Source organism: Myripristis murdjan, chromosome 4, assembly GCF_902150065.1.
Source record: "Myripristis murdjan chromosome 4, fMyrMur1.1, whole genome shotgun sequence".
Lineage (NCBI taxonomy): Eukaryota > Metazoa > Chordata > Actinopteri > Holocentriformes > Holocentridae > Myripristis > Myripristis murdjan.
The window spans coordinates 17,921,844-17,945,705 of record NC_043983.1 but is presented as its reverse complement, the minus strand read 5'-3'; the positions used below and the strand labels follow the sequence as shown (position 1 = coordinate 17,945,705).

The following is a 23,862-nucleotide window of genomic DNA, read 5'->3' as shown; positions in this document are numbered from 1 at the left end:
AGTGGGCTAAAGGCTGATGATCGATGACAAATTTTCAGTGTAATCAAAACACACATCATGGAAGAGCGGAACCGAGGCAGGCAATCACATGACAGGTATGCACGGGCCGGCCGGCACGGGGAGGACACTTCCGGGTTGGTGAATATCCGACAGCACATGACTGGACTGTCACCGCCTTGTGTCATTCATTAGCTGTTTTGTTGTTTTGTTTTGTGTCCGGGAACTGACGCCGTTTCGGTAAGAGGCAAATCAGTCGACATGAGCAAGCCTCGGCTGGTGGTGTTCGACCTGGGTAAGTTTCCTGTCTCTGTCTCCACTCCAGCTGTCTGTGTGGCTAACTAGCTAGCGGTCTTCCTCTGAACTGCCTGGTTGTTTGTTTTCATCCCAGACTACACCCTGTGGCCCTTCTGGGTGGACACCCACGTCGACCCACCTTTTCACAAAGATAAAAAGTAAGTAAAACAGTTTCTCTGACACACACTGTCCCTCATTGATGTGCATTAGACTTTACTGTAGCTTACTGTAGCAGTGTATTAGCACAACCTAATCAATTAGCCATTAAAGTCCCCTCTAGTCATTTATTAAGCCGCCGAAATTCACCACTACGACATATTTAATAGTTAATTGTATGAGAAAACACCCCTTTAATGTGATCCTACACCTTGCTTTCATTAAAAATGCATAGATGTGTTAATATGCCTCCTGCCTGCTGGCACACCGGCTGGTAACCAGAGCTCTGTTCACAGGACGTCCTGTCCCAAGACACTCAGGAAAACTGTGCCAACTTCATAATGTAATCATTAAAATAATAGCAAACCTCTTCGTTACACTAATTGTGTTCATGTGAAGCAGCCAGTGTGAGTTGTTCTTGTTGCTTCTTTGGAAACGAAACACAACCAGCAGTCCAGGCTGGTCAGTATAGTCAAAGTCAGATATTTTAGGGGAAATTAACATAAGGAACACATTTTTAAGTGGAGAGGGACTTTACATAATCTTAATTTTCTGTTTTACTTGAGACCTGCTGTACCTAAAAGTGGGCTACTTTAAGTAAAAGCAGCAAAATTCAGCTCATTTAAAATGTATTCATTATGTTATGAAGACATCCAGGGTAACATGTGTTGTCAGAAAGATTCAAAACTGGGCTTGAATGAAAGCTGCGAAGGACCCCTTTAAAATGACACCAAATGCAATATTATGAAACACTGACACATGTCTTGACCATGAGCATAAACCAGGATATGCACCTGCGTCTAGAATGTGATTTACTGGAGGGGTGGTTAATTTCCTGAGCTGATTAGTGCGACAAAGCTGCCCGTCTAAACTATGATGGTGCAGTTTCTCATGCTTATGAAGAGCCACAATATCTGCATTCTGTTGTAGATGTGATTTAAAATGTAGAGAAGTACAGTACTGCAGGAAACCATCCACAAACTAATAATAAATGTAATTCAACAGGTTTGACAGGTGCTGTGAATGTGGTAGTCGACTAATAACACCCTAACAATACTGGAGTCAGTGTGAACTTCCTTGCCTTATGAGCCTTGTATATCACATTAATCACCTAGTAAGTCAGCAAGAGATTCAAAACTACAATAATAGCGAATTGGGTCTTTTAAGCGTCTGAAAATATATTTTATAGTTATATTTGTTGGACTCCTGAGTTTTACTGCCTTTTTTCACTGTTACATGTATACATGTGTTTTTAATCTTCCCAGATATTAAGGATAAACACAGCAGATTGCAGAGGTTTTAACTGAGAATATGCCATCTGGGTTGCATTGTAGGGGAGTGGTGTTGGACTCAAGGCAGAGCAAGATCTCTCTTTATAGAGACACAGCAGAGATCCTGACCTCGCTCCACCAGCAGGGTATAACCATTGCTATCGCCTCACGGTGAGTTCCCAACAGGAAACCAGGACATTTTGCATTACCATAAACGGATATGAGCAATTTTTTTCTTGGTGTGCGCCCCCCTCTCTCTGTTTCCCAGCACCGGGGAAGTAGATGGAGCCAATCAGCTGCTGTCGCTCTTCGATCTCAACAAGTACATCACCTTTAAACAAATATACCCTGGTTCAAAGGTCACACACTTTAAAAGGTAAGTCTGAAAATGCATTCAAATGGTTTATGACATTTCTGCCAGTAATGCTGCTATTTTGAATGTAGTGGAAAGGAGCTGGATATAAAGTGGTAAAATACAGCCACTGTTAGATGTCACCTCTGCACCCCAAATGCTGAGTAAGTGTAGATGTTCATCTCTGAGCTAAAAAAAAATGAATTACACCTTGAAGCTTCCCAGGTGGAGCTAGTTATCTTTTAAGCATTTTCTGATAATGTTTCACTGTCATTTTCTTCGAGGAATGTGGGGTGTGTGAGATTGATTTTCATGCCATCAGAAATTCTTAAATAATGTGACTGGCATGATCAGAAATGTTTCAACTCACAATTCCACATACATAATTTATCAAAACGTGACCCCAGAAGGGACATGTGGTGGGATTGGAGCTGAACTGCTGGAGTTGGTTACATATGGACTTGTCATCCTCTCTCTTTCCCCAGGATACAGGCCGACAGTGGATGCCAGTTCCAAGACATGATGTTCTTTGATGATGAACACAGAAACATAATGGACGTCAGTCGACTAGGTATTTTCAACCTCACATGAATTCACTCCCACGTAAGCTACATATATATAGCATCACATTTTTGTGTCCATGCATGTATCAGCCTGATCTAAGGCTATTTGGCTCAAGCAGGCTCTCCTTTAGATGTTTTCCTGTGTTTGGCTCCATTCTGAGCTGAAATCAAATGCAAATATATGACATCCCCACCAATATGCATTGGAGTTGTACACTATCTGTATTTACTGACACATTTAATCATCATTTTAAGATGATATCTTCATTTTATTAGGTTTCACTGGATGTCTGCAACATGTCATGCTCCTTATTGTCAATTTGGCTTTCCAGCACCAGACATAATCAAATAAACCAAATAACCTGATTATTATCTCATATCTCACATCGCACCCTGTTGGCCATGTGGAAAGACCATCATATTAATAGCCTTCGCTCTCTAATTAGGAGAGATGTGCTCTGGCAGCAGAGAAACTGCTCTGTAAATCAGGCGAGCTGTTACGGAAAGAGCTAAAACCAGTTGTAGGCTACAGTGCTGTATTTCTGTAAGTGTCGTTACTTTGGTTTTATGCTGAGCGAGTTAAAAAAAATGCAGTAGTTTAATTTAGTAGTTGTCAAACCTGTCAGCCATATTTATGGACAGTCGGGATGTGTACTTGCATACACAGAGGTTCATGTAACCCTGAATGAAACTGCATGTTGAAAGTAGAGTTGTTACATGTACACTAATTATTAAAATCAAGTTTGACACACTAACTATTATGTAATAAGCCTCCACGACCAGTTAGAAACACATTTCAGGCTGCGTGTAAAAGGTCCACATGAAGACGTGATGTTGAGGTGAACCTCTTGAGTGGATTTTCAAAATAGGTGACCATATGCTATGGTTTACTAACAGGAGTATAATGTATATACGCCATTTCAATGCTTTATGACCAAGTTTAGTGTGGATGAGATAGAAATGTGGGGGAAAACAGAATTGGCAATTATTTTGATATGACAGACTTTTCTATTTCAATTTGCATATTTATATGGAAATGTCAAAATTTAATGTGTGTAATCTGAGTGCCATAATTATTGGACCCAATGTGTCTGTTTTTTCTTTTTTCTTTTTTTTTTTTTTTTTTTTTTTTGTAATTTAAATTGTGATCATAGTTCTCCCTGCTGGCCATTTGCGGTAATAGGTTCATCATTTTGCCCTGTGTGTCCACAGCGTGTTGTTTCCTCTCTCATGGTTCTATGCTGAATGGTTATGAAGACGTCAAGTTCAGCTTTTCAAGTTTTCAAGTTTATTTAGAGCCCTTGATCACTGTTAACAGTCTCAAAGGGCTTTACAGGCCCAGAGTTTATAGAAAAAACACAACACCCTCTGACCTAAATCCCCATAGCAGGCAAGAAAAAATGTGGGAGCGATCACAGAAAGAGGGAAGCTCCTTCCAGGCTGGCCAGGTGTCCAATGGGTGCCAAGTGGTCAATTATTATCTCTAATCAAATTGTCAAACATCTTGGCGATGGATACACAAAAAACATGCACTCACATACATTGAGAACTCCTAACATTTCAGGGCTCTGTGTCTAAAGCCCGACGGACAAAACATGGCAACTTACCTTCTTGTCTCTCTGCTCCCCCAGGTGTGCACTGTGTTCTTGTCTCTAATGGAGTGACTAAAAAACTGGTGCAAGATGAGCTTTCTGCGTTCTCCTCCAAGCGTCCTACATGAAGACTTGATATGACTTCAGTTTTTCCTCAGCATTATACTTCTTTTGGTCATGTAACTTCCATCCGTTTTTTTCTTGCTTTTTAGCATCAGTGTTTGCAGCCATTATGCTGCTAACCTCTCTGCTTGGGAGTATGCACTGCTGTAATTCACATGTTTGCCTTGAGGTGGCAACACTGTACTGATAACTGCCGTAGCTACAAACTGATTGAACATGTTTGCTGAATGTACTCAGCTAGCAGTTCAGTCAGCAATCTGTTAGTACTCTGTTCACATATTTAGTTAAATATGACATCAAATCTGATCATGATCTCAGGAAACTGTCATGCTGTGTGTCTTTGATACTATAATATTTCATGTATTCCTGCAGCTTGCACTGTTACAACAGGAGGCATCTGCCACTTTATATTGACAGTGTTCATTGTAATGATATATGCTTAACATTGGGGTGGTCATATTTAGTTTTACATTTCTTTCCTTCTTAATTTCCTGTTATTGTCCAAAGTAGAGCCTAGTAATTTAATGCACCTTATCTTGCTTTTTAATTTGCCAAAGATTTTCAAATTTGGTTTTAAAACACTGTATTCTTATAGGAATAGTGGGTTGATTAAGATATAATTTCCCACAGAAAGCAAACTAGAGTGGCAAGCAATGTGGCAAATTGAACACATTTTATCATGGTATTTGTAAATAATATTTTAATAACTTACCCTGTTACTATACCTTCTAAATAATAAATGAGTTTTCAAATGAATAGATATGAGTCATGGTCAAATGAGAGATTGTCTGAATAACATTACACATTTTTCAAAGTAAATTATTTTGCTGCTGTTCACTCATCACTCAAGAAAGTTGCACGTCTGATTTTATCGTGTTTTAATTTGGCAGCTTTAAAGGCCGGGAGCTAAACAAGCCATATGAAATAGTGTTAAATGAGGAAATGCAAATACAAATGTGACAAGTGCAATTTTTTTTTTGTATTAAACTGTGTGCGGAGTAGGGGCACGGTATGTATACATTGCTAAGAGTAATCACCGAAAAACACACAATTTCCAGTGAGTGAATACAATGTAAGTCTCTCCCAAAAAAGTGCCAATTATAGAACAATAACTGCAAAGGCCGAGGTCAGTTTGTATCTACATATGGACATCATTTACTGTACTTTCACAACAGCACACAGCGGTCTTTTGACAGTGCTTAGTATAATATCAAACAAACGAATCACTCCTAAGTCTGTGTGTAAATTGCATAGTGAGCAGGTTTTACCATAATGATCACTACTTGCTTGAGTTCCATGTTGCACTGGGTCTACAAGGCTACAAAATGTGAATGTATACAGAGCAATGTATGCATTATACACTGATTTGGAGGCTCTGTGAATGCATGTGGCAGTGTCGGTCTATAGGATGCATACTGTATGCTTGTGCAGTTTGAAAACTGATTTGATTCACATTACCAATTCCAATCAGAGCAAAAGTTAACGTTGAAAATCCAAGTGATCCTAGTGAGTGTGCCCCTATTAAATTATCAATATTAAGTATCACAATTCTATTCAATTTTTGATGAGGCCTATTTTCTAACAATGCAGCTTTCAGGGCTGAGAATCAATATTTCAGAAAGTGAATTTTTCATAAGTTTAGCTTTGAAAGCCTAAGTGCATTATTAATATCAGTTACAAGTGCAGTGTAAAAGTGACAGATTTCCAATGCATTTCTATAAACACAGTAGAAGTGAATCTATGAGATGTGCATTGATTCTGCCACAATCTTGGTTCCATTGTCAGCATCCTGGATTATTTTTTTTTCAGGTATGGGGAAAAACACAACAATTTCTGTCAGGAGCTGTGTATTTTGCCATCCTATCACGTTTAAAATCCATCACTGTCAAAACAGCTCTCTTGAACTTTCTTTTCCATACAGTTAAAGTCCTCTCTAGAAATCCCATCTCTGCTGTTCTTTGTCACTGCTCTCCTCAGTTTCTTGTTTATGTGTCTCCTTGACAACAGCCTCCATATTCTGTCCTTCCTCCACCACCGGTGTCCCTTCCTCTGTTAACTTCCTCTCTTGCTCCTTCTCCTCTTCCCTCTCTTTGATGATCTCCACCAGCCTCTGAAACTTCTGGTTTAGCTCCTCCATCCCGCGCACCACACTTCCCTCCTCCTTGTCCCCATCACTCTCCAGTGAACTCAGAGACTCGGCCCTTGAGTCACGTCCTTCAAACTCGTAAGTCTGCAGTGAGTCGTAGGGTGGCTGGGACAGGTCAAAGGTCACCTGATCCAGACGAAAATTCAGAAAATCTTCCATTCTGAGAGGCTTGGCCGGCCCTGTTTTCTCGGGCGCACGCTGTGGCCCACATGGCCAACCCTTGTTGCATCCAAACATCCCTCCAGGTAAGGGCAAAGACTGTGGCGTGAGGTCCCTTCTCCCCAGTCTGTACATGTTCAGAAGCTGCACTCCCCCTGGGTACAAACCACTGCTGCCGGTCCCGTTTATAGATATCCCTCTGTTACTCAGGTTCAGTGAGCCAACAATGCTGTATGCATCCCCTTTCAGGTAAACAGGACCATTAACAGTATTGATTTGGCCACTGTTAGAATCATTTCTCTCTGAGATGGAGGGAATAGAGGTATCGGTATCAATTTCATCTGTTGTGGAGCTGGTTACCCCGGTGCTGATCTGTGTTTGAGATGACCCTGGCCTTCCCTCTGGCTGGTTTGATGAAGAGCTGGCTTGACTCTGGCACGAAGATTCGTTTGGGTCAGAGTAGGTCACAGTCGCAGCTTTGTTTGTGAGTGTCGACTCCGTTTCTGTCAGGTTTGTCTGTAGAGAGCAAAGCGAGAGAAAATAAATGAGATGACACACAAAGACATTATTTCATCTGTGAATTTCATTTCATTTCGGTTAATATCTGACCTTAACCTGCTCCTGATTCTGTTTTGTGTCACAATTTGCCTGGCTGCTTCCATTTTTGTCGGTGTGTTTGCTCTTAGCCGGCATGCGGTCTGCTTCATAACTACCCATCTCAGCAGAGTGTATGTGAGCTGCTCCAGGCTCTGCAGGCTCAAAGGTGCTCTGGTTCTGGATGATGAGGGAATTACTGGCGTGGCTGCCACTGAACCCGTGGGTCAGCTGGGCTAGCTGCAAACCTGCCTCCAGTGGCCCCTCTGGATAGTCTCTGAGAACGGGCAGAGTGTGGATGCCATAGCAGAGACGTCCATAGAGAGGAGCAGAGCCTGGCCGCTGAGGGTCCAGGCCAGGGCGGGGGTTACGACTCCAGCTGTACGTCCTGGCCCTTGGCGGATTCTGCTGGGTGTACCATCTGTGCCAAGAGATGAATGTCAGAGTGTCACATACACACGCACACACACTTCCATAAGCCAATCATCACAAGGCTACGGTTTTAGGACACAGCTCACATGTTCCTGTTGTTTTGCATGTGCTGTATTCTGTGCATGCTCTGCAACGCTGTGATGTCAAAAGCGGCAGTATCTGCTTCCCCTCCCCCCTCGTCATCGTAGGATATGATGTTCTCCCTGACATCATCCTCCTCAAATGGTGAGCTGGAGTCTCTCTTCTGATGGCGCAATGACAGCGAGAGTGCACACACCACTAAAGGGCAAAAAAGAGACATATGACCACATGCTCCTAAGACGCAACCTGACACAAGTGCTCAAAATATTTCAAGCACATCAAGCGGCTTGTGCTATCATATATCTATGACCAGCTCTACAACAAAGGAGAGCAGACACTTTTACTTTCGAGCAAACTCTTCTTTTGTAGTTGATAAAACCATTCTTACCATGTTTTATGAACCTTTTTATTGAAGGTGTTTTAACTTACTGCATCATCTGCTGGTTTTGCAACCCAAATGCAGCTGATCTGAATAAACTTTAATTTCAAACATCAGTGGTAAACTTTTCAGGCCACCCCAGTCTAGTGTAGCTGAACTTTATAACTGAAGACTGCTGAGGAAGGAACAAAATGTTTTAAAGGACACCACACACCGTCTACATGCAGTTTGCTCAGTAAACTGTAACTAGACTAGATAGGCCACATGGAGTCATACATAAGCTTCTTATGAAATTGTCTGTATCCTAGACTTTTCACACATCTCCATATGCTCATGCTTTTCTGTTTTCATGTTCATGCGGCAAAAACAATTTCCCATGAAGGATAATAAAGGATAGAATGACACGACTGAGTTCTGCAGTGAGGCTTTCCAAACGTACCCAGCAGCGTGGTGATGCAGGCCAGCATGGCTAGTAAAGTGACCATACTGAAAATGAGAGATGGAGAGGCAGAAGGCAGGGGCAGACACACCATGTGCCTCTCCCATCTCCTGTCCCGCTGCCTTCCCCTATCCTCTGTCTGCATGCCTCCTCTCAGACAGGGACAAATGGTTACAGTGACTGTGCCAGTGTTGGTTAGACCGGAGGCCCCATCGCGTAGCACAACTGGCACATAGAGGGTGAGCAGAGAGGAGGAAAAGCCAGGCACGGGCTCCAAGGCTGACTGGAGCACCAGGCTGGCTGTCACACCTGATAACAGGGCAAAAAACAAAACATCAAACACAGCCGTTGGACAACTAGCACACACCAGTTTTGGCTGGCATTATATTTTGCGATGGTGTGTAAAACAGAAAAACAGACAGTTCTACCTCCACTTTCCCTGATGGTGAGGTTGAGCGCAGAGCTTGATTCTGGAGGGATGCTGAAATGGACCGGGGCATCCTGTCCGCCTTGGTCCTTGTCGATGGCTCGCAGGACCTGCACTACCTGCATAATACGGTGAAGAATTATTCTATGTGATAAAATTACTGTAGTTCTCTAATGCTTACACTTTGTTTTTTCTCATCTGATAAAATGGGTTTAGCAAATATGGTGATTAGAACTGCATTAAGAATTCAGGCATATTAAAAGGAAAGCTCCCTCATTCCCCATTCAATAAACCTTCTTGATTCATACAAAATTTATTTTTCTTCTTTCACCATAGATGAACTCAAATGATAACTTTAAATGCACTCTATGATAAGGCTGTGTTTTTATGTCTATCTGTATCCCTCTAAGGTGTGCTGATAGACTGCATAATGTTAAAATGTAAATTTTGTGTTGAGGCCGGACTAGAAACCATATTTCCCACCTGAGAAAATACACCACTGAACTGAACTGAGCAGTAGTCTACTTATTGCAGGTATGGAATATTAATGCAGAAGGATAAATGTCAGTAGGTGATGAAGATAAGGCATAAAACCATTGTTATAATGAAAAAAAGAACATTTTGAAAACTCTTAGACACTGTAACAGTCTGCAATAACTCTGGATCATATGTTCATTTTAGCCTTAAAAGAAGTCCTCCAAAAATTATTTATAAATTAAAAACCAAGATTAGACAAGCTTCCCTGCACTTTATCCCTTTTTGCAATTTTTTTTTTTTAGCAATAGAAGAAATCAAATAAAACATCAAAACAGAAATGAGAATAAAATGACACAGGCTCTCAAAAAAGAACTCACTCGCCAGAAGTCAGGAGGAAAAAAAAGGATCAAAAGCACAAAACAGTCTGAGGTGAAATGGAATATCAGGCGAGTGATGACAAAAACTGACCTGGCCAGGGGCACTAGAGTCACATACGGACGTTGTGTACTGCCTGTCCAACTCTGGCGCATTGTCATTCTGGTCTAGTGTCTCTATGGCAACCACAACCCTTGACACAAGATTGGGATTGTCTGGAAGAAAGGAAACCAACGTTAATGGTGAAGTTATCTCTGAATTTCTAACATTTCTATTCCCCACTTTCAATTCTCAACCACAGGCAATACTATCAGTGAAATATGACTCTGTGCTAAGCTCTAGTGCTCATTGTGCTGGAGGGCAGGAGGGCTGACATACCCCTCTGTGTGGCGATGACAGTGATATTATGCCACTGCTCCCGCTCGCGGTCCAACTCCATCACTGTGCTGATGGAGCCTGTATCAGAGGCGATGCGGAACAGCGCCTCAGGATCTGACTGGGGATCGATGGAGTACCTGAGATACAGAAACAGACAGAGGAGAGAGAAGGAAGGAAAGAAGTTAGAGGAGAGGGAAATGAGAGAGTGAGTTAGCAGGTGATTGATTGACTGTGAGCATGTAATGACCAATAACCTGATGTTAGTGCTTTGTCCCGTGTCTGGGTCTACAGCGTAGACGCGTCCAACAGAGCAGACAGGGGGACAGTTCTCAGACACATCCAGATGGTACCGAGCCCTGGAGAATCGTGGGGGCTCATCAGCATTGAGGACCATGATCCGGACTGTTGCTTGGTCCTTAAAGGGCCCCCTCCTGAGGTACCGAGCATCCACCACGGGGTTAGCAACCTCCACGGTGAAAGAATACGAACTGCGGGTCTCATAATCCAGCAGCTGTTGAATGGGAAATAAATCATCTTTAGACCACATGCTTTACTGAGGCCCCTCCATAAATGATTCATGTATGGCTGCATATCCACTTTCAAATATATACGCTGGCTGTGCAACCATTCATAAAAGTCTCTTCCTTCTTGTGTCACTCATATCCCTCTATAAATCAAAAATTTCTCTTTCTTTTTTTGCTTATTCATTACCCTCATTTTCTTATTCAGGCTTTCATCATAACTCATTTTCTTAATCCAACATTGCACTGTACAATGATTATCACTCAATGGCCAGTGTTGAATTCAGTTCAGCTCTATTCCCTGAAATGCACACTGTGGAAATTTGCTAATTTGAATTTGTTGGGGACAGAGGGAATCTAACTGTTTGCATGACTTTGATACTTTGAAGAGCACATCAATGCCTATTCAAAATATGAACAACAGTGTGCGCATACATTCAAAAAGGGCCCTTAAAATGTTTGAGTTCATTTCATTGCAGCTAAATGAAGCTCCAAAGGACCTCTAAACCCATCCAAGGTGAAAGGAGGCTTTGTTAAAGTTTATTCAGCCTCAGCCATGTGGGTAACACAGCAGACCTGATGGATAACATTGGGTGGCTGGAGTTGAATCTGTTTTTGTCTCGTATCTTGTTTATTTACTGTAACGTATCAGCAGCCCAGACAGACACAGATTGAAATGATATTCAGCGTAATCTCTGTGCCAGGAAAGGGAGCACATCCAATGAGCTGGGTCACCCACGTCCTCTGCTTTTGTTTGCTACTGCCATTGTATGTACACTTTTTGTTAGCATGAAATGAATGCTGCTGTATAGATGTACTCTCTGTCCGTGCCTCTGTGTCCTCTCTTTGCTCAGTCTCATCGCTCGCTCACCTTGCTCAGAATGATTACCGCCTCTTGGTCTCTTCCAGTTATATTAAACATGTCCCCCTCCTCGGGTTCTAGGATGGTGAACTCCAGCAGAGCATTTTCACCCAGATCAGGATCTGTGGCTGTAAGACGGCCCACCTCAACCCCTGGTGCTGCCAACTCAGATACAGAAAATGACCATGCACCTGCAGTGGATAGAGCACAGGAGGAAAAATAATGAATTTAATGATTGATTTAGCTCCCTATCATCGAACCATTAATCATGCCAATCACTGGGCTGAAATGACATATAAAAACAGGACATAGCAAGTGACTAAAAAACACAGGAAAGTGTCTGCAGAGCTCCTTTTGTGCATGAAACCACTGTTGTTTCCAAAACATTTGAATTGTAAATTCAGATGCAAACTGAATTGGCAATTATTTTTTGCAAAAATTGAATATTAACATAACTTGTTATGTCACTGCTGTTGCTGTCATAATTTCACTTCTATTAGTGTTTCATTTGCATATTTTACAGACACAAGAGCTGAATATCTTACCTAAGGAGCAGCCTACCCCGCTTTATTAATAAGCGATGATTGAATCAAAATCTGAGAGTAAGGCTCTCATCTGCAACTTATTGTGACCATGTGAACTGCAGCCATTTTCTAATAGTTTTTTGTTTTAATGATTGAATTGCAGATGTAAGATAGATGTTTGCATTTTGCAGCTCTAATGGTAAAACAAATGTAACTGACATAAGAAACATAAACATTTTAAAATGGACAAAATACATTGAAAACTGATGTTTGCCTGTCACACGCCGAATGCATCTCGAGTTCTATTAATCAGTCTGAGGATTCAAACTTTCCTCAGTGTCATAATTTGTTTGGTGCTGCAGTTTTGCTCTTGTTTTGATTGGATCACAGACTGAGCACTGAATGGGCATAAAAAGGCAGGCAATAATCTGTGGCAGGTCTTGTCGTTTGCTTGGCACTACATGATGATCTCTGCCGCTCTCTCTGGTGCTGCATGGTAACTAGCTGCAAAATCGATGCAACGCTTTCAGTTAAAGCAGAGCAGGGCATATTTCCATCTATTGCTCATTGTTAATAATTCAGAGCCCCTTCAGTATAAAGGACATTTAAAATCCCACCTTTATTACATTCAAAGGGAATACTGAATGAGCTGTTTGTTTAAATTGTGGCATTATTGTCAAATAGAAAATAATGACCTAGTGTGAGCTGGTGTGGAGGGGAAGATGCAGCAATATATCAGTAAATAAATAATAAAACCTCAGCATTTGGAAATATTAACCCTCCTATTCTGTTCATTTTGGGCTAACACTCATGAGGTTCCCGGTCACATGTGACCGGTAACATTGTATTTGATTATAAATCCACTATGATACATATTATCACCTAATGTTGTGTTAGATCTTTTTATCAACTTCTGCTCTTGTGAAAATGACAAGTTTTGAACTTCTATTTGCTATGTATGTGCTGTAGGCCTAATTTACCTGAGATCATACCATTCGTTTTTTAGGGAAAAAAACATTATATAGATTTTATTTTGACTATAACAAATACTCAGATGAAACATATTGTAGTATTTATCACAGAGTACTTCATTTCAATGTTTTCCAAGGACACTGTTTTGAAAACATTTCAATTTTCTAAATATTGGCAAAAAAATAGCATCTTTTGTGTTCCCGTCAGCATTGACCACTATGATTTAGCTAGTCATCCTCATGACATTTTCACATGGAAGCTTACCGTTCCTCTCAGGTGGGGATGAGGTCCAGGAAAAATGACCATTTTTGGACTGAAGGTGACCACAACTTCAGCTGGGGCTTCTTGACACCTGACACCTGACACCTGACAGGTGTCAGGTGACAGGTGTTGGCAGTTCACGTGGAAGGTTCCCGTGAGGGTTGCCATGGAAGCCAAAAAGGGGCAAAGTTGTGTGTGTCTGTGTGTGTCTGTGTCCATGTGTGTGTGTGTGTGTGTGTGTGTGTGTGCCTGCTCAAAGACACCTACATGTTGGGGTGTGGGAAAGAAGTCTGAGAGATACTTTCCCGTGGGGGTTGCCATGGAAGCCAGAAAGGGGTATAAGGTGTGTGTGTGTGTGTGTGTGTGTGTGTGTGTGTGTGTGTGTGTGTGTGTGTGTGTGTGCCTGCTCAAAGACACCTACATGTTGGGGTGTGGGAAAGAAGTCTGAGAGATACTTTCCCGTGGGGGTTGCCATGGAAGCCAGAAAGGGTTATAAGGTGTGTGTGTGTGTGTGTGTGTGTGTGTGTGTGTGCCTGCTCAAAGACACCTACATGTTGGGGTGTGGGAAAGAAGTCTGAGAGATACTTTCCTGTGGGGGTTGCCATGGAAGCCAGAAAGGGGTATAAGATGTGTTTGTGTGTGTGTGTGTGTGTGTGTTCACACACATCTGTGTCTGCTCGAAGACACCCGCATGTTGGGGTGTGGGAAAGGAGTGTGAGAATGTGTTTAACTCTATTTTATACACTAATTGTAGTCTTACCCATTCATTTCTAATGACCGGTCATTTGTGACCGGGAACACGATGGGTGTATACAAGTTAAATAAAACATTCAAAAATTAATGAAAATTCTCCAAATTTATTTTATGTGTTCAGATGCCATGTGTGAACAAAGTCATGGAACCTCATGACAAACAGATGAAATTAACTGCATTTTTTGGAGAGAAAACTTGTACACCGGTCAGATTTGACCGCGAACACGACAGGAGGGTTAAATTGCGTCTATAAAGCACTGTATTATAGTGCAGTATATCAACGTAAGGGGAAAAGGGGGGGGGGGTCTTTAAACATTAAGATGAATGGCAGTAAGAAGAGGCTGTCAAGGAGAAGAGTTAGAGAAGGAGGAAGAAGCGAGTAGAGAGACGAGAGATACATAGAGAAATGCATTGTATGTCTCAGAGTGTTACACATATTCTGCAGTGATTTTGCTGTCTATTGAAGCAGAAAGCACTGAAGTTTGAAGATTAAATATTAATACCGTGGAACGTGGAAAAGCTCGGATAAGAAAAGGCCGACATGATCTTTCACTCTTCCTCCTCAAGACACAGTCCATTTGAACCTCAGGCATCGAATGGAAAAGTGTTTGCATACATTTTAATGCCAATTATATCAGCAAAGGTCAAAATGTTGCAAATGATGTTGAAAACAATAATTAGCAGCAAAGCATAAAATGAGAGAAGAATATTGACTAATGTACAGTTCATCTCAAGCGATTTTAGAGCTCATATCTTATCTTGTGCCAGACCAGACAAAAAGAACCCAAAGGAGGCAAAGAAATATCAGACTACTGTCACAAATGCCATTACAAGATGTTTCATCATTTTGATCTTATACACACACCACCCCACCCAAACACACACACACACACACACACACGCTCCTATGGTTGCTGCGATCGAAAGCAGCCAACAGTTAAGTGGTGATCGGATAACAGCGGTGCTTACTTCGTCTGAAGTGAGGGGGGTTGTCGTTGACGTCGCTAAGCTTCACTGTCACCGTTGTCGTCCCCGATAACCCACCCAGATGGCCCCCCATGTCTTTGGCCTGAAGGACAACCAGATATTCATCTTGAGTTTCTCTGTCCATGTCAGGTACGGCTGACCGCAAGACACCTGGAGGAAAGGGTGAATAGGACAGGAAACAGTAAATCACAACACTACGGCAACAAAGATCAAAGTGATGCCATGTTTCTTGAAGTTACCATCAAAATGATGCACGGGCATGCATTTTTAAACTCCAGTTTCATAAAGCCCATGATGCCTTACCATATTTGTATTAGCCAAGGATAATGTAAAATGCAAGATAAAATGTACTGATGGATGCTGGACATATGGTGGCACAGATACAACATATGGTATCTAAACAGGCCGCTGGGATTTCCTGTATACAGTAGTGATCATTAGCCAGCCAGGCACATTATGGTGAAAAGCTGCGAAGGGATGCACAGTGCATGTGTAGCCGTGCACAGACCTGTCTGAGGATCCACAGAGAAATAGTCCTGGCCCTGGGTGATGGCGTACACCAGCCTGGCACTATTTCCATATGTTGGGTCGTCGGCGTCTCTGGCTGTTACCTGGATTATGGACGTCCCTGTTGGAGAGAGGAGACCGTATGGATGACAGGCTCTCACAGGAAAGGGAGACGCCAGGAACTTAAATTAACAGTGGCAGCTAATTCTTGAGCCATCTTAATGTTGTCATAGTGTAAATACCTATGTTGGCCATCTCCGGCACCATGGCAACATAAGGTTCATTGGGGAAGATGGGCGGGTTGTCGTTTATGTCTTGCACTCTGATGATGAACTCAGAGGATGGCTCCAAGGCGCGGCCGGTCTGCCGATCTGTTGCTGTTGCAATAAGGCGGTACTGGTCCTTCTCCTCCCGGTCCAGGGACTTGGTGACATGTATGTTGCCTGTCTTACTGTCAATAACAAACACAGAGCCCACCCCTTCTCCCTCCAGTGTGTATTTAGTGCGACCATCACCTCTGTCCATATCCGTATGCAGCTGTGAGAAAAAAAAAAAAAAAAACACATGGAGGAAATGAAATTAACACAAACACCAATTTATCTGTTCTGCTGTCTGATCTCATGTTGTGAATCTTTTCGCACTGAGGCACCGTATGCTAATTCAAATACCACATCCCTCATTAACGCTAGTCTATTTGTCTGGCAAGTACTGCAAACATGACCGTGTGAAATAGATGATTTATGTTAAGACAAGATGTGCTCGGTGAGTCTGAAATGAATGGTACCAGGTGTGGAAGATACATATGGGACCAGGATGAGTACTGATGCATACAGCTAATTAAGCCATTGGACCAAGCATGCCACTGGGGGCTTGTTGAGGGCAAGAGCACATCAGTGTGGACAGTGGCCCTGGAAATGTCCTGTGTTCACAGATGCATACTACTGACAGCCAAAGTGTCCATCTGTATGTGTCTTTCTATCTCTTCTACCCATCTGTCTCTTTCTTCCCCTCTTTAATCCATCTGCCTGCCTTATCCTGTACCTTTAAACCTCCTTTTCAATTCCGGTTTCCTTTCTGTCTTTTTTATTAAGCTACCTCTGTTACTCAGAATGTCCATCTGCTCACATTCCTCTCTCCCTCGCTCTTTCCCTCGGATTCTCTATTTTGCTCTCCGGTGCAGAGTGCTTGTTCAGTATTTAATGGCAGTGAGGATATTAGTGTGAGCTGGATGGGTAAAAGGCCAGACACACAGAAATAGAAAGCTAAAGAGATTACTCAGCCTTCATCACATAGAGCTTTCTGACCAGGAACCTTCACATCTCTCTACCCTTAAGGCACATCTGCACATGTTCATAATCCACAAGGCTTACTCACACCCTCTGCTGTGGACCTTGGTTACTCACAGTGAAGCCAACGAAACCCTGGATGTTAAAAATTCAGCGGCAACATGTTTCACTTTTACAAAGCAATGTTTTGGCAGGGCTTATTTATCTATGAAAGGTTACATTTATTTGTAAGACACCGACATTGACTCTCTCTCTCTTTCTTTCTCTCTACACACACAAACACACACACACATATATATTTTTGTATGTAGTTAAATCAGTGCGTCAAAGCATCTGTCCATTTGTTCTACTTGAAAGTGTTTACACATTCCCGAGTAATATGTTCATGTCAGCTCCAGTTCACACAATACACACAGATATGTAAGCATAGGCCGGGAAAAAATAGTGTCTCACTGTGAACACGTGTGTGTGTGTGTGTGTGCTGGAGGATAAAGTTGGGGATTATAGACACTCATGATAGCATACCCTACAAATTGCTAGATGAGGGACTCAGAGTTTTTTTTTTTTTATTCATTCCTACACCCACACCCCTTCTTTCTCTCTTCCTTAATGTGAGCTTCGGTTTTGATCCCACACTTCATCACAAGAGACATCTTTGTCAGTGTCTGTGTCTATCTCACTCTCCTGCTTATACCCCCCCATCCTCTCTTTTTTCCAGCCATACTCTCCTCTCTGTCTAATTGCTGGCTCAGTCCTGCTGAGCATCAGTCAGCATGGTAAACCACTCTCACGGTGGGAAGGAAAATGATCTAATCCATAAAAACAAAGGAGGAAAAGCTCTCTCCTCCTGTTCATTCGTCACTTACTCTCCTGTGTAATCTAAATTTATCTCCTCCTTTCACATTTACAGTATATTCACCTTTCTGATCCTCTTATTACTGTTTTCTCTGACAGTGAAATTGCAGCTTCTTATATTATGGGTATATTGAGATTCGAGCTGTTGATAGATCGCCCCAAAGCTTGCAGTGGGTTTGACATCATCATCTTTGTTTTTTGGGCAAATAAAAGTAGCAGTGGTTGAGAAAAAAAAAAAAGCAAGAATGGGGCATCCAATCCCCTCACCGCGCAGAGTTGCTTTATTACAAGTAATCAACATCTTACAGAGGAGTGAGCAGTCTTCTGTGCCTACTGATTGCTCTACCATCCCTTTCTGACTGTATCAATAACAGCCAGAGAGCAAGATTAAACATTTATGAGGTGTATACAGCATTGGTAAGAATCCAATCTAGACTGTCAGTATAAAGTATGCTGCTAGCTACAGCTAGAGTGCCTGGCAGCGTTCCCTGTTAGCGTTACAGCTGATATAATCCACACTCTGAGCAAAGCTGCCAGCAGCTGCATTAGCTGCGGAGCGCCTGCCTGTGAAGTGCTACAAGTAACCTCCGGGGATCCAAATGGTTCAGGTGTGCCGTGGATTAAATCATCTCAGACACTTTTCTTGTTGCAACACCGACAGTGGTTGAACGCTGCTGGTGTGGCGACTGTAGAGACTCAACAACCTTGAGCCCTACGATGTGAACTGACAAGTGTGTGTGTCTGTGTGCGGTGGCAATGGGGGGTGATGGCGGTGGTGGTGGTAGTGGTGGCTGCTGTGCAAACACTGCAGCTGGACAGAGGTGATTCACATGTGTGCTCTGCTTCTGACCGGTTGTGACAACAGCTTACCCGTCCAATGAGCACAGGCTCAGGTCCTCTGTACTCTTCAATCACGAAGAACTGGTTCCAGAGCCAGCTCCGCCGGCGGCGAGAGCGAGGCTCCGCTTGCAGCAGATGCAGCCCTGACCGATTGTCTTCAGACACCACAACCCATTTAGAGCGGCCCTGTGTCCTCTGAAGCAGAACGTCAACACCTGTCTCCAAACGGAGCTCAGGCTGGACAGCATGCTCCTCCGCTGAACTGGGGTCTAGACTGTAACCATTATTTACAACTTCATCCTCACTGTTAGTCAAATTGCTCCTTTTTCCAGGAGTCACTGTGGGTTGAAGGGTACGGTCGAGCATCAGGGATTTGGCAGTGGATTCTGAACGTAGATTTACAACTGTTTGCCTTGCTAAGCTGCTCTCTGCAAAGTCAAAATCATTAGGCTCTGTCTCATTCAATTTAAAAGCCACACCTGGCTGCGTTCTCATTTCGTCCTTGTTATTTTGAACAGGGTCCTCCAATTCTTTGATTCTCTGAAAAGAAAATGTATCAGTTGACTTTGGGTGTGGTAGGATTTTTAGATTTTTCTGAGATTTTACCTGGAATTCATGATCTTCCTCTGAAAGGCTAACAGCGACTGAGGTGCCATCTCTCAGCCTTTCCCCTATACAGACCAGGAGAAACAGAAGCAGAGTCTGCGTTGCCATGGCTGAGGTTCACTGGTCAATTTGTGTCAATGAGTGCTTGAGAGAAAATGGCTGATCAGAGGCAGATTTTCACAATGCTCCATCCTGTCTTTTTATTCTAAGTGTCTTCTTCCCTCTCCTCCATCATGTTTTCCTTTGGTCTCCCCAGGGCCAGCCTTCATTTTGTTTTCTTCTCGCAGATTTTCCCATGCAGTACACATGCTGCCGGAATCCCACGGCCAGAACAGGATTACCTGAGAGAAGAGATAATTAGTGTAATCTCTGCTGTCTTAATTAAAATGAAAGCAAACTGCTTCGAGGTACAGAAGTGAAGACATGCAGAGAAGTTGACACGTTTCTCATCAACTTATAAAGAAGCGGAGTGGTGTGATGTTTTTATGAGGCAGATTTGTGGAGAAAATTTGACTTTTTTTTTGTTTGTTTTTACAGATATTTACACGGCTACTGTTTGCTTAGCTGAGCTTCCTGTGACTTTGTGCCAAAAAAACAGTTGTGAGTTTTATGCAATGAACATGATGATAAACTAACGAGAAGAGTGAGTTCAAACAGGAAACTCTCCAGGTACCGTCAGCTGATTGGTTCTTGACAGGAACACTTTTCATAGTTAACCAATCATCACCTCATTCCCTAAATTCAAAGCCTTTTAAATGTCATGTCAGCTTACCTTGACAGGTTGTTTGCCTAGCTGCCCTGTCGCTGCTTCTCAGGCGTTATAGCATCGCTTTAACCCTCCTCCTCCCCAGCTCCACCTGCATCGCTTTTTATGGTCTAGGGGGGATTGCTTTTATCCCTACAAAATATGTATATGCCGCAGTGATTTATAAAACCAAATGTGTGCAGCAGCAAACCTAAAAGAAGACCTAGTCTGCCAAAGTCAAACCTATTGTTGTGCCTCATCATTCAATAAATGCATTTCCTATACGCATGTTGTTCAGACTGAAAAAGGGTAATTCATTATTTAACAGGTGTCACTGCTGTTGTTGTTGAATGTGAATCCTGCTTGTGTTAATTTCAGCTTCGGTGCCGTGGCCATGCAGCTGTTTTCACACTGTGAAGTGTGGTCTTAAAATTTTTCAATTAGTTTTGAGCCTAAGGGCCCGGTAATGAGGAAGAGTGCAGGTACTTCACTGTTTCTTGTCACACACAATTGCCTGGCTATCAGGTGATTGATGTCATCCCTAAAGATGGTCTTCCCGTGACTCAACGCCCAGTGGTGAAAGAAGTCCCCCTTAAGAGATTAATTAGACTCATAAATAATGGAATCAATTTATGTCCTCATTTCCAAAAAGTTTAACGATCTGAGTTTCGTTAGTATTAGAGTCAGATCCCAGCCATCGATCTTTGAGACATGATGCACTGAAATCTGTCAATGGCTTAACAAGACTGATAATGTGTAATCACAATTTGTCCATCCACCCCTCGTCTGCATCCATCACTCTGCCTTACTATTTCCTGATGTGAATCTAAATCTTCGGTTCTCGCTGAAACTTTTCATCTTTATGAATGCCCCCGTCCCCATCCCCCCACCCCGCCACACACACTCTAAGACAGTTCTCAATCTAAGGGCTGACGATTGTGACCCCCCTCCCTGTTCAATTATTATGTATTTATTTACTTTCTTTCCCTCTTTTTTAATTATTTTAGTTTTTTCATGTGGAATAATTAATCATTTCCAACCTCTCTGCTTCCACTGATAATCAAAAGGAAACAACATGAAAGGGGAAAATCGTTCTTTGGTTGAAGTGCTCAACACTCTGCATGTGCAGCCTGTGACGTGGGTCGCGAGTGGGTGCCGCTTCATTTTACGGGGTCACGAGCCGGAAAGGTGGAGAACCACTGCTCTGAAACACCTAATGAGCCTCGTGCTTAAATGATGAATACATGCTGATGTGGCCTTCAAACAAGAATTCAACAAAGTTCTGTCTAGATCAGGCTGACAGTAAAAAAAAAAAAAAAAAAGTTTAATGATGCATTTCTGAAAATAATCAAATGTTCATAGAAGAGCTGTCATGATTTGCACTTGATCATTGTGATGCCTATAGAATATAAACGACACAGTGCATATCTATAAACCCATAACTTTGCATTTTGAAATCCTCTGCTCCTATTTCTGTTCTCTGGCTAAATGGAGGTACTGTGAAAAAGTGTATCATTGCTCTAAAATACATTAATTTAAATGCAAATGTGCGCAGAGTGGGTCTACTGTAAGACACTATTAACCTTTTTAATTAGTTAGCGTAACCTTAAATGGCACTATGTAATATGGACTAGAACATGTTTGAAAGTGTATATCCAAATCGAAATGTTTATTTTAAAAAAAGGACACATGAGAATAATCACCCTCACTCTTTTTCTCCACTTAAAATGACCTACTTTCTAAAAAAGCAGGCTTGAGAACAGAGGAAGAATTTCAGCTTTTGATCACAGGAAATATTGTGGAATTAATTCTATTCTCTTTACATCATTCCTTCTCAAAAGAGAAATTACCCTTGAAAGGGATTTTTTTTTTCTTTTAATTTTGCACAGACGTAAAACGATGTCCTAAATATTAATGCCTAATATTAAATGTAAATCAAGGTGTCTGTTTCCCATCATCTTCTAACTGTTAAGGAAACCCAAGTGGTCTTTTTTCCCCAAACACCATTGTCTTTCTCTGCTATTGTGTTTTAGCATCCCCACTGGAAACTGAATTCATGGGACACACTTCTCCCTGCAAGCTTTGGCAGCAATACATGTCATTCACTGTTGTTTGAAGCCTTTGGAGATATGAGTGTGCATAAGATATGTGTGAAATGTAAGGGGAGGCATCGAGGATGAAAGAGTGAGGGCGATTTGCTGTTGCTGGCTCAGAAAGGAATGATGAGTGGTGACATAGCTCTAAATTGCAAATCGCTGTTTCAGTCTCACTTCACTCTGTGTCGAGTCGCTTCACTGCAACAAGGCTATTTCATTTTTATTAAAAATAGCCTGTGCATGTCAGGCTTTTACATAGGGAAAATGCAAGAGAGACAGAGAGGGCGCAGAGGGAGAGAGGGGGTAGAAGTACACTGGATGGGGACAGCCTCCCTGACCAAGACATGGAGAGACCGCTCCATTCATGCATGTCACTGACATTCTCCCTTACTGCCATTTGTCTTAATGTTTAAAGACTGCTCATCGCTCATACATTGTCTCTCTCCCTCTCTCTCTCTCTCTACCCCTCTCTCACTCTCTTTCTCCAGCTCAGTGTGGATGTGGAAATCTCTTAAGTCTTTCCAAATCAAACTGGCGAGGAGAGGTTGACTGTGCTCAGCATGTCAGTCACCTCCTCATTGTCAACATGACAGACAGTTTAATCCCAAGTGATATCGCAGTGAAAGCACTGTGCTGAACAAGTGTTGCGCCGTGTTCTTATTTGTCAAATGAATATGCTTGTGATAGGCCCACTGCAACATCTACATTTACAAGGTACTGTGAGACAGCCAGTGAGAGTGTGTGTGTTTGTGTGTGTGTGTGAGAGAGAGCGTGTGCAAAAATGAGATTATATGTGAGCAAATAATTACACTTCTGAGAGTTGAGAGTGGAGGTAGGTGATAAAAAATATCTTCTCTCACATTTGGTTACATAGTATATACACAGGATGGCATTATAACACTACTCAAAGCAGGCTCATCCTGCTTCTCTATTTTAGTCATACATGCACGCGTGTGTACACACACACACACACACACACACACACACACACACACACACACACACACACACACACACACACACAATCACATCAGGACTGTTCATTAGCATATAGTAGAGATACACCCAACAGCCTGGAGCATGACCTTGTCTTGTTAGAGAGAACTAGAAAAATGACCTCCTTGATGCATGTTAATGTGATTTGCACACTTGGTCTAACTGTTATAATGAATGCAAAGCTCCAAATATCACTGTAGGCTGCTCACCGAGCTCCAGCGAGCCCAGCGTTTTGGGAAGCGTGCGTCCCCTTGTTAAAGTGCACGCGGCAGGTGAGTACGCACGCAACGGCATAGGATACAGTACACGCGCGTGCACGTAGAAACATACAGATATAGGCACAAAGAGATACGCACGGGCGTGCGCACGCCGCAAGTACACACTCATGCACATGCACACACGCGCACGCACAAACACAGGTACTGTATGAAGCCAGAAAACGAAGAGGGATGCTAAGCACTATCCGTACCATCTGTCAAAGCCTGGCGCCTAGTTCATTCACCCAGAATATTGTCTGTTTTTGCAAACCTTGCTGTCTGTTTCATCTAAATAGCACACGGTAACATCTGCTCGTGGTACAAAAAGGAAGAAACCCCAAAGGACTGTTTCCATAATCTCTTATTTTGAGAGCGCACTCAGCTCCAAAATTCACACTCAAACACTTTATAGCCCCCCCTCGTTGATTAATGACCGGCAGCATCCAGAATAAATAAGTCAACGACACAGCCCGTAAAGTAAAGCCGACGACTGGAAACTTGAGAGATCTATTAAGCCATCACCGCAGGACGCTACGAGGGAATTCCTCAAAATAAA

The 23,862-nt window shown here is 42.4% G+C and overlaps 2 protein-coding genes across 2 annotated transcripts; one reads left to right on the top strand and one right to left on the bottom strand.

The window, feature by feature from the left end:
* Positions 1–56: 56 nt before the first annotated feature.
* mdp1 (magnesium dependent phosphatase 1) lies at positions 57–5,107 on the top strand. Its single transcript, XM_030050110.1, has 7 exons — positions 57–95; positions 243–292; positions 389–452; positions 1,785–1,892; positions 1,990–2,097; positions 2,559–2,644; positions 4,268–5,107. The coding sequence occupies exons 1-7, from the start codon at positions 58–60 to the stop codon at positions 4,354–4,356; spliced, it is 543 nt and encodes a 180-aa protein (XP_029905970.1). The 5' UTR covers position 57; the 3' UTR covers positions 4,357–5,107.
* A 981-nt stretch (positions 5,108–6,088) lies between these two features.
* Positions 6,089–18,720, bottom strand: cdh24a (cadherin 24, type 2a). The gene is given in 13 exon segments (XM_030049734.1): positions 6,089–7,172; positions 7,266–7,671; positions 7,769–7,961; positions 8,582–8,890; positions 9,010–9,127; positions 9,954–10,112; positions 10,186–10,375; positions 10,493–10,749; positions 11,631–11,812; positions 15,101–15,268; positions 15,627–15,746; positions 15,868–16,162; positions 18,637–18,720. Coding segments are annotated over 12 exon segments (3,273 nt in total). The 5' UTR covers positions 16,151–16,162; positions 18,637–18,720; the 3' UTR covers positions 6,089–6,284.
* Positions 18,721–23,862: the final 5,142 nt, after the last annotated feature.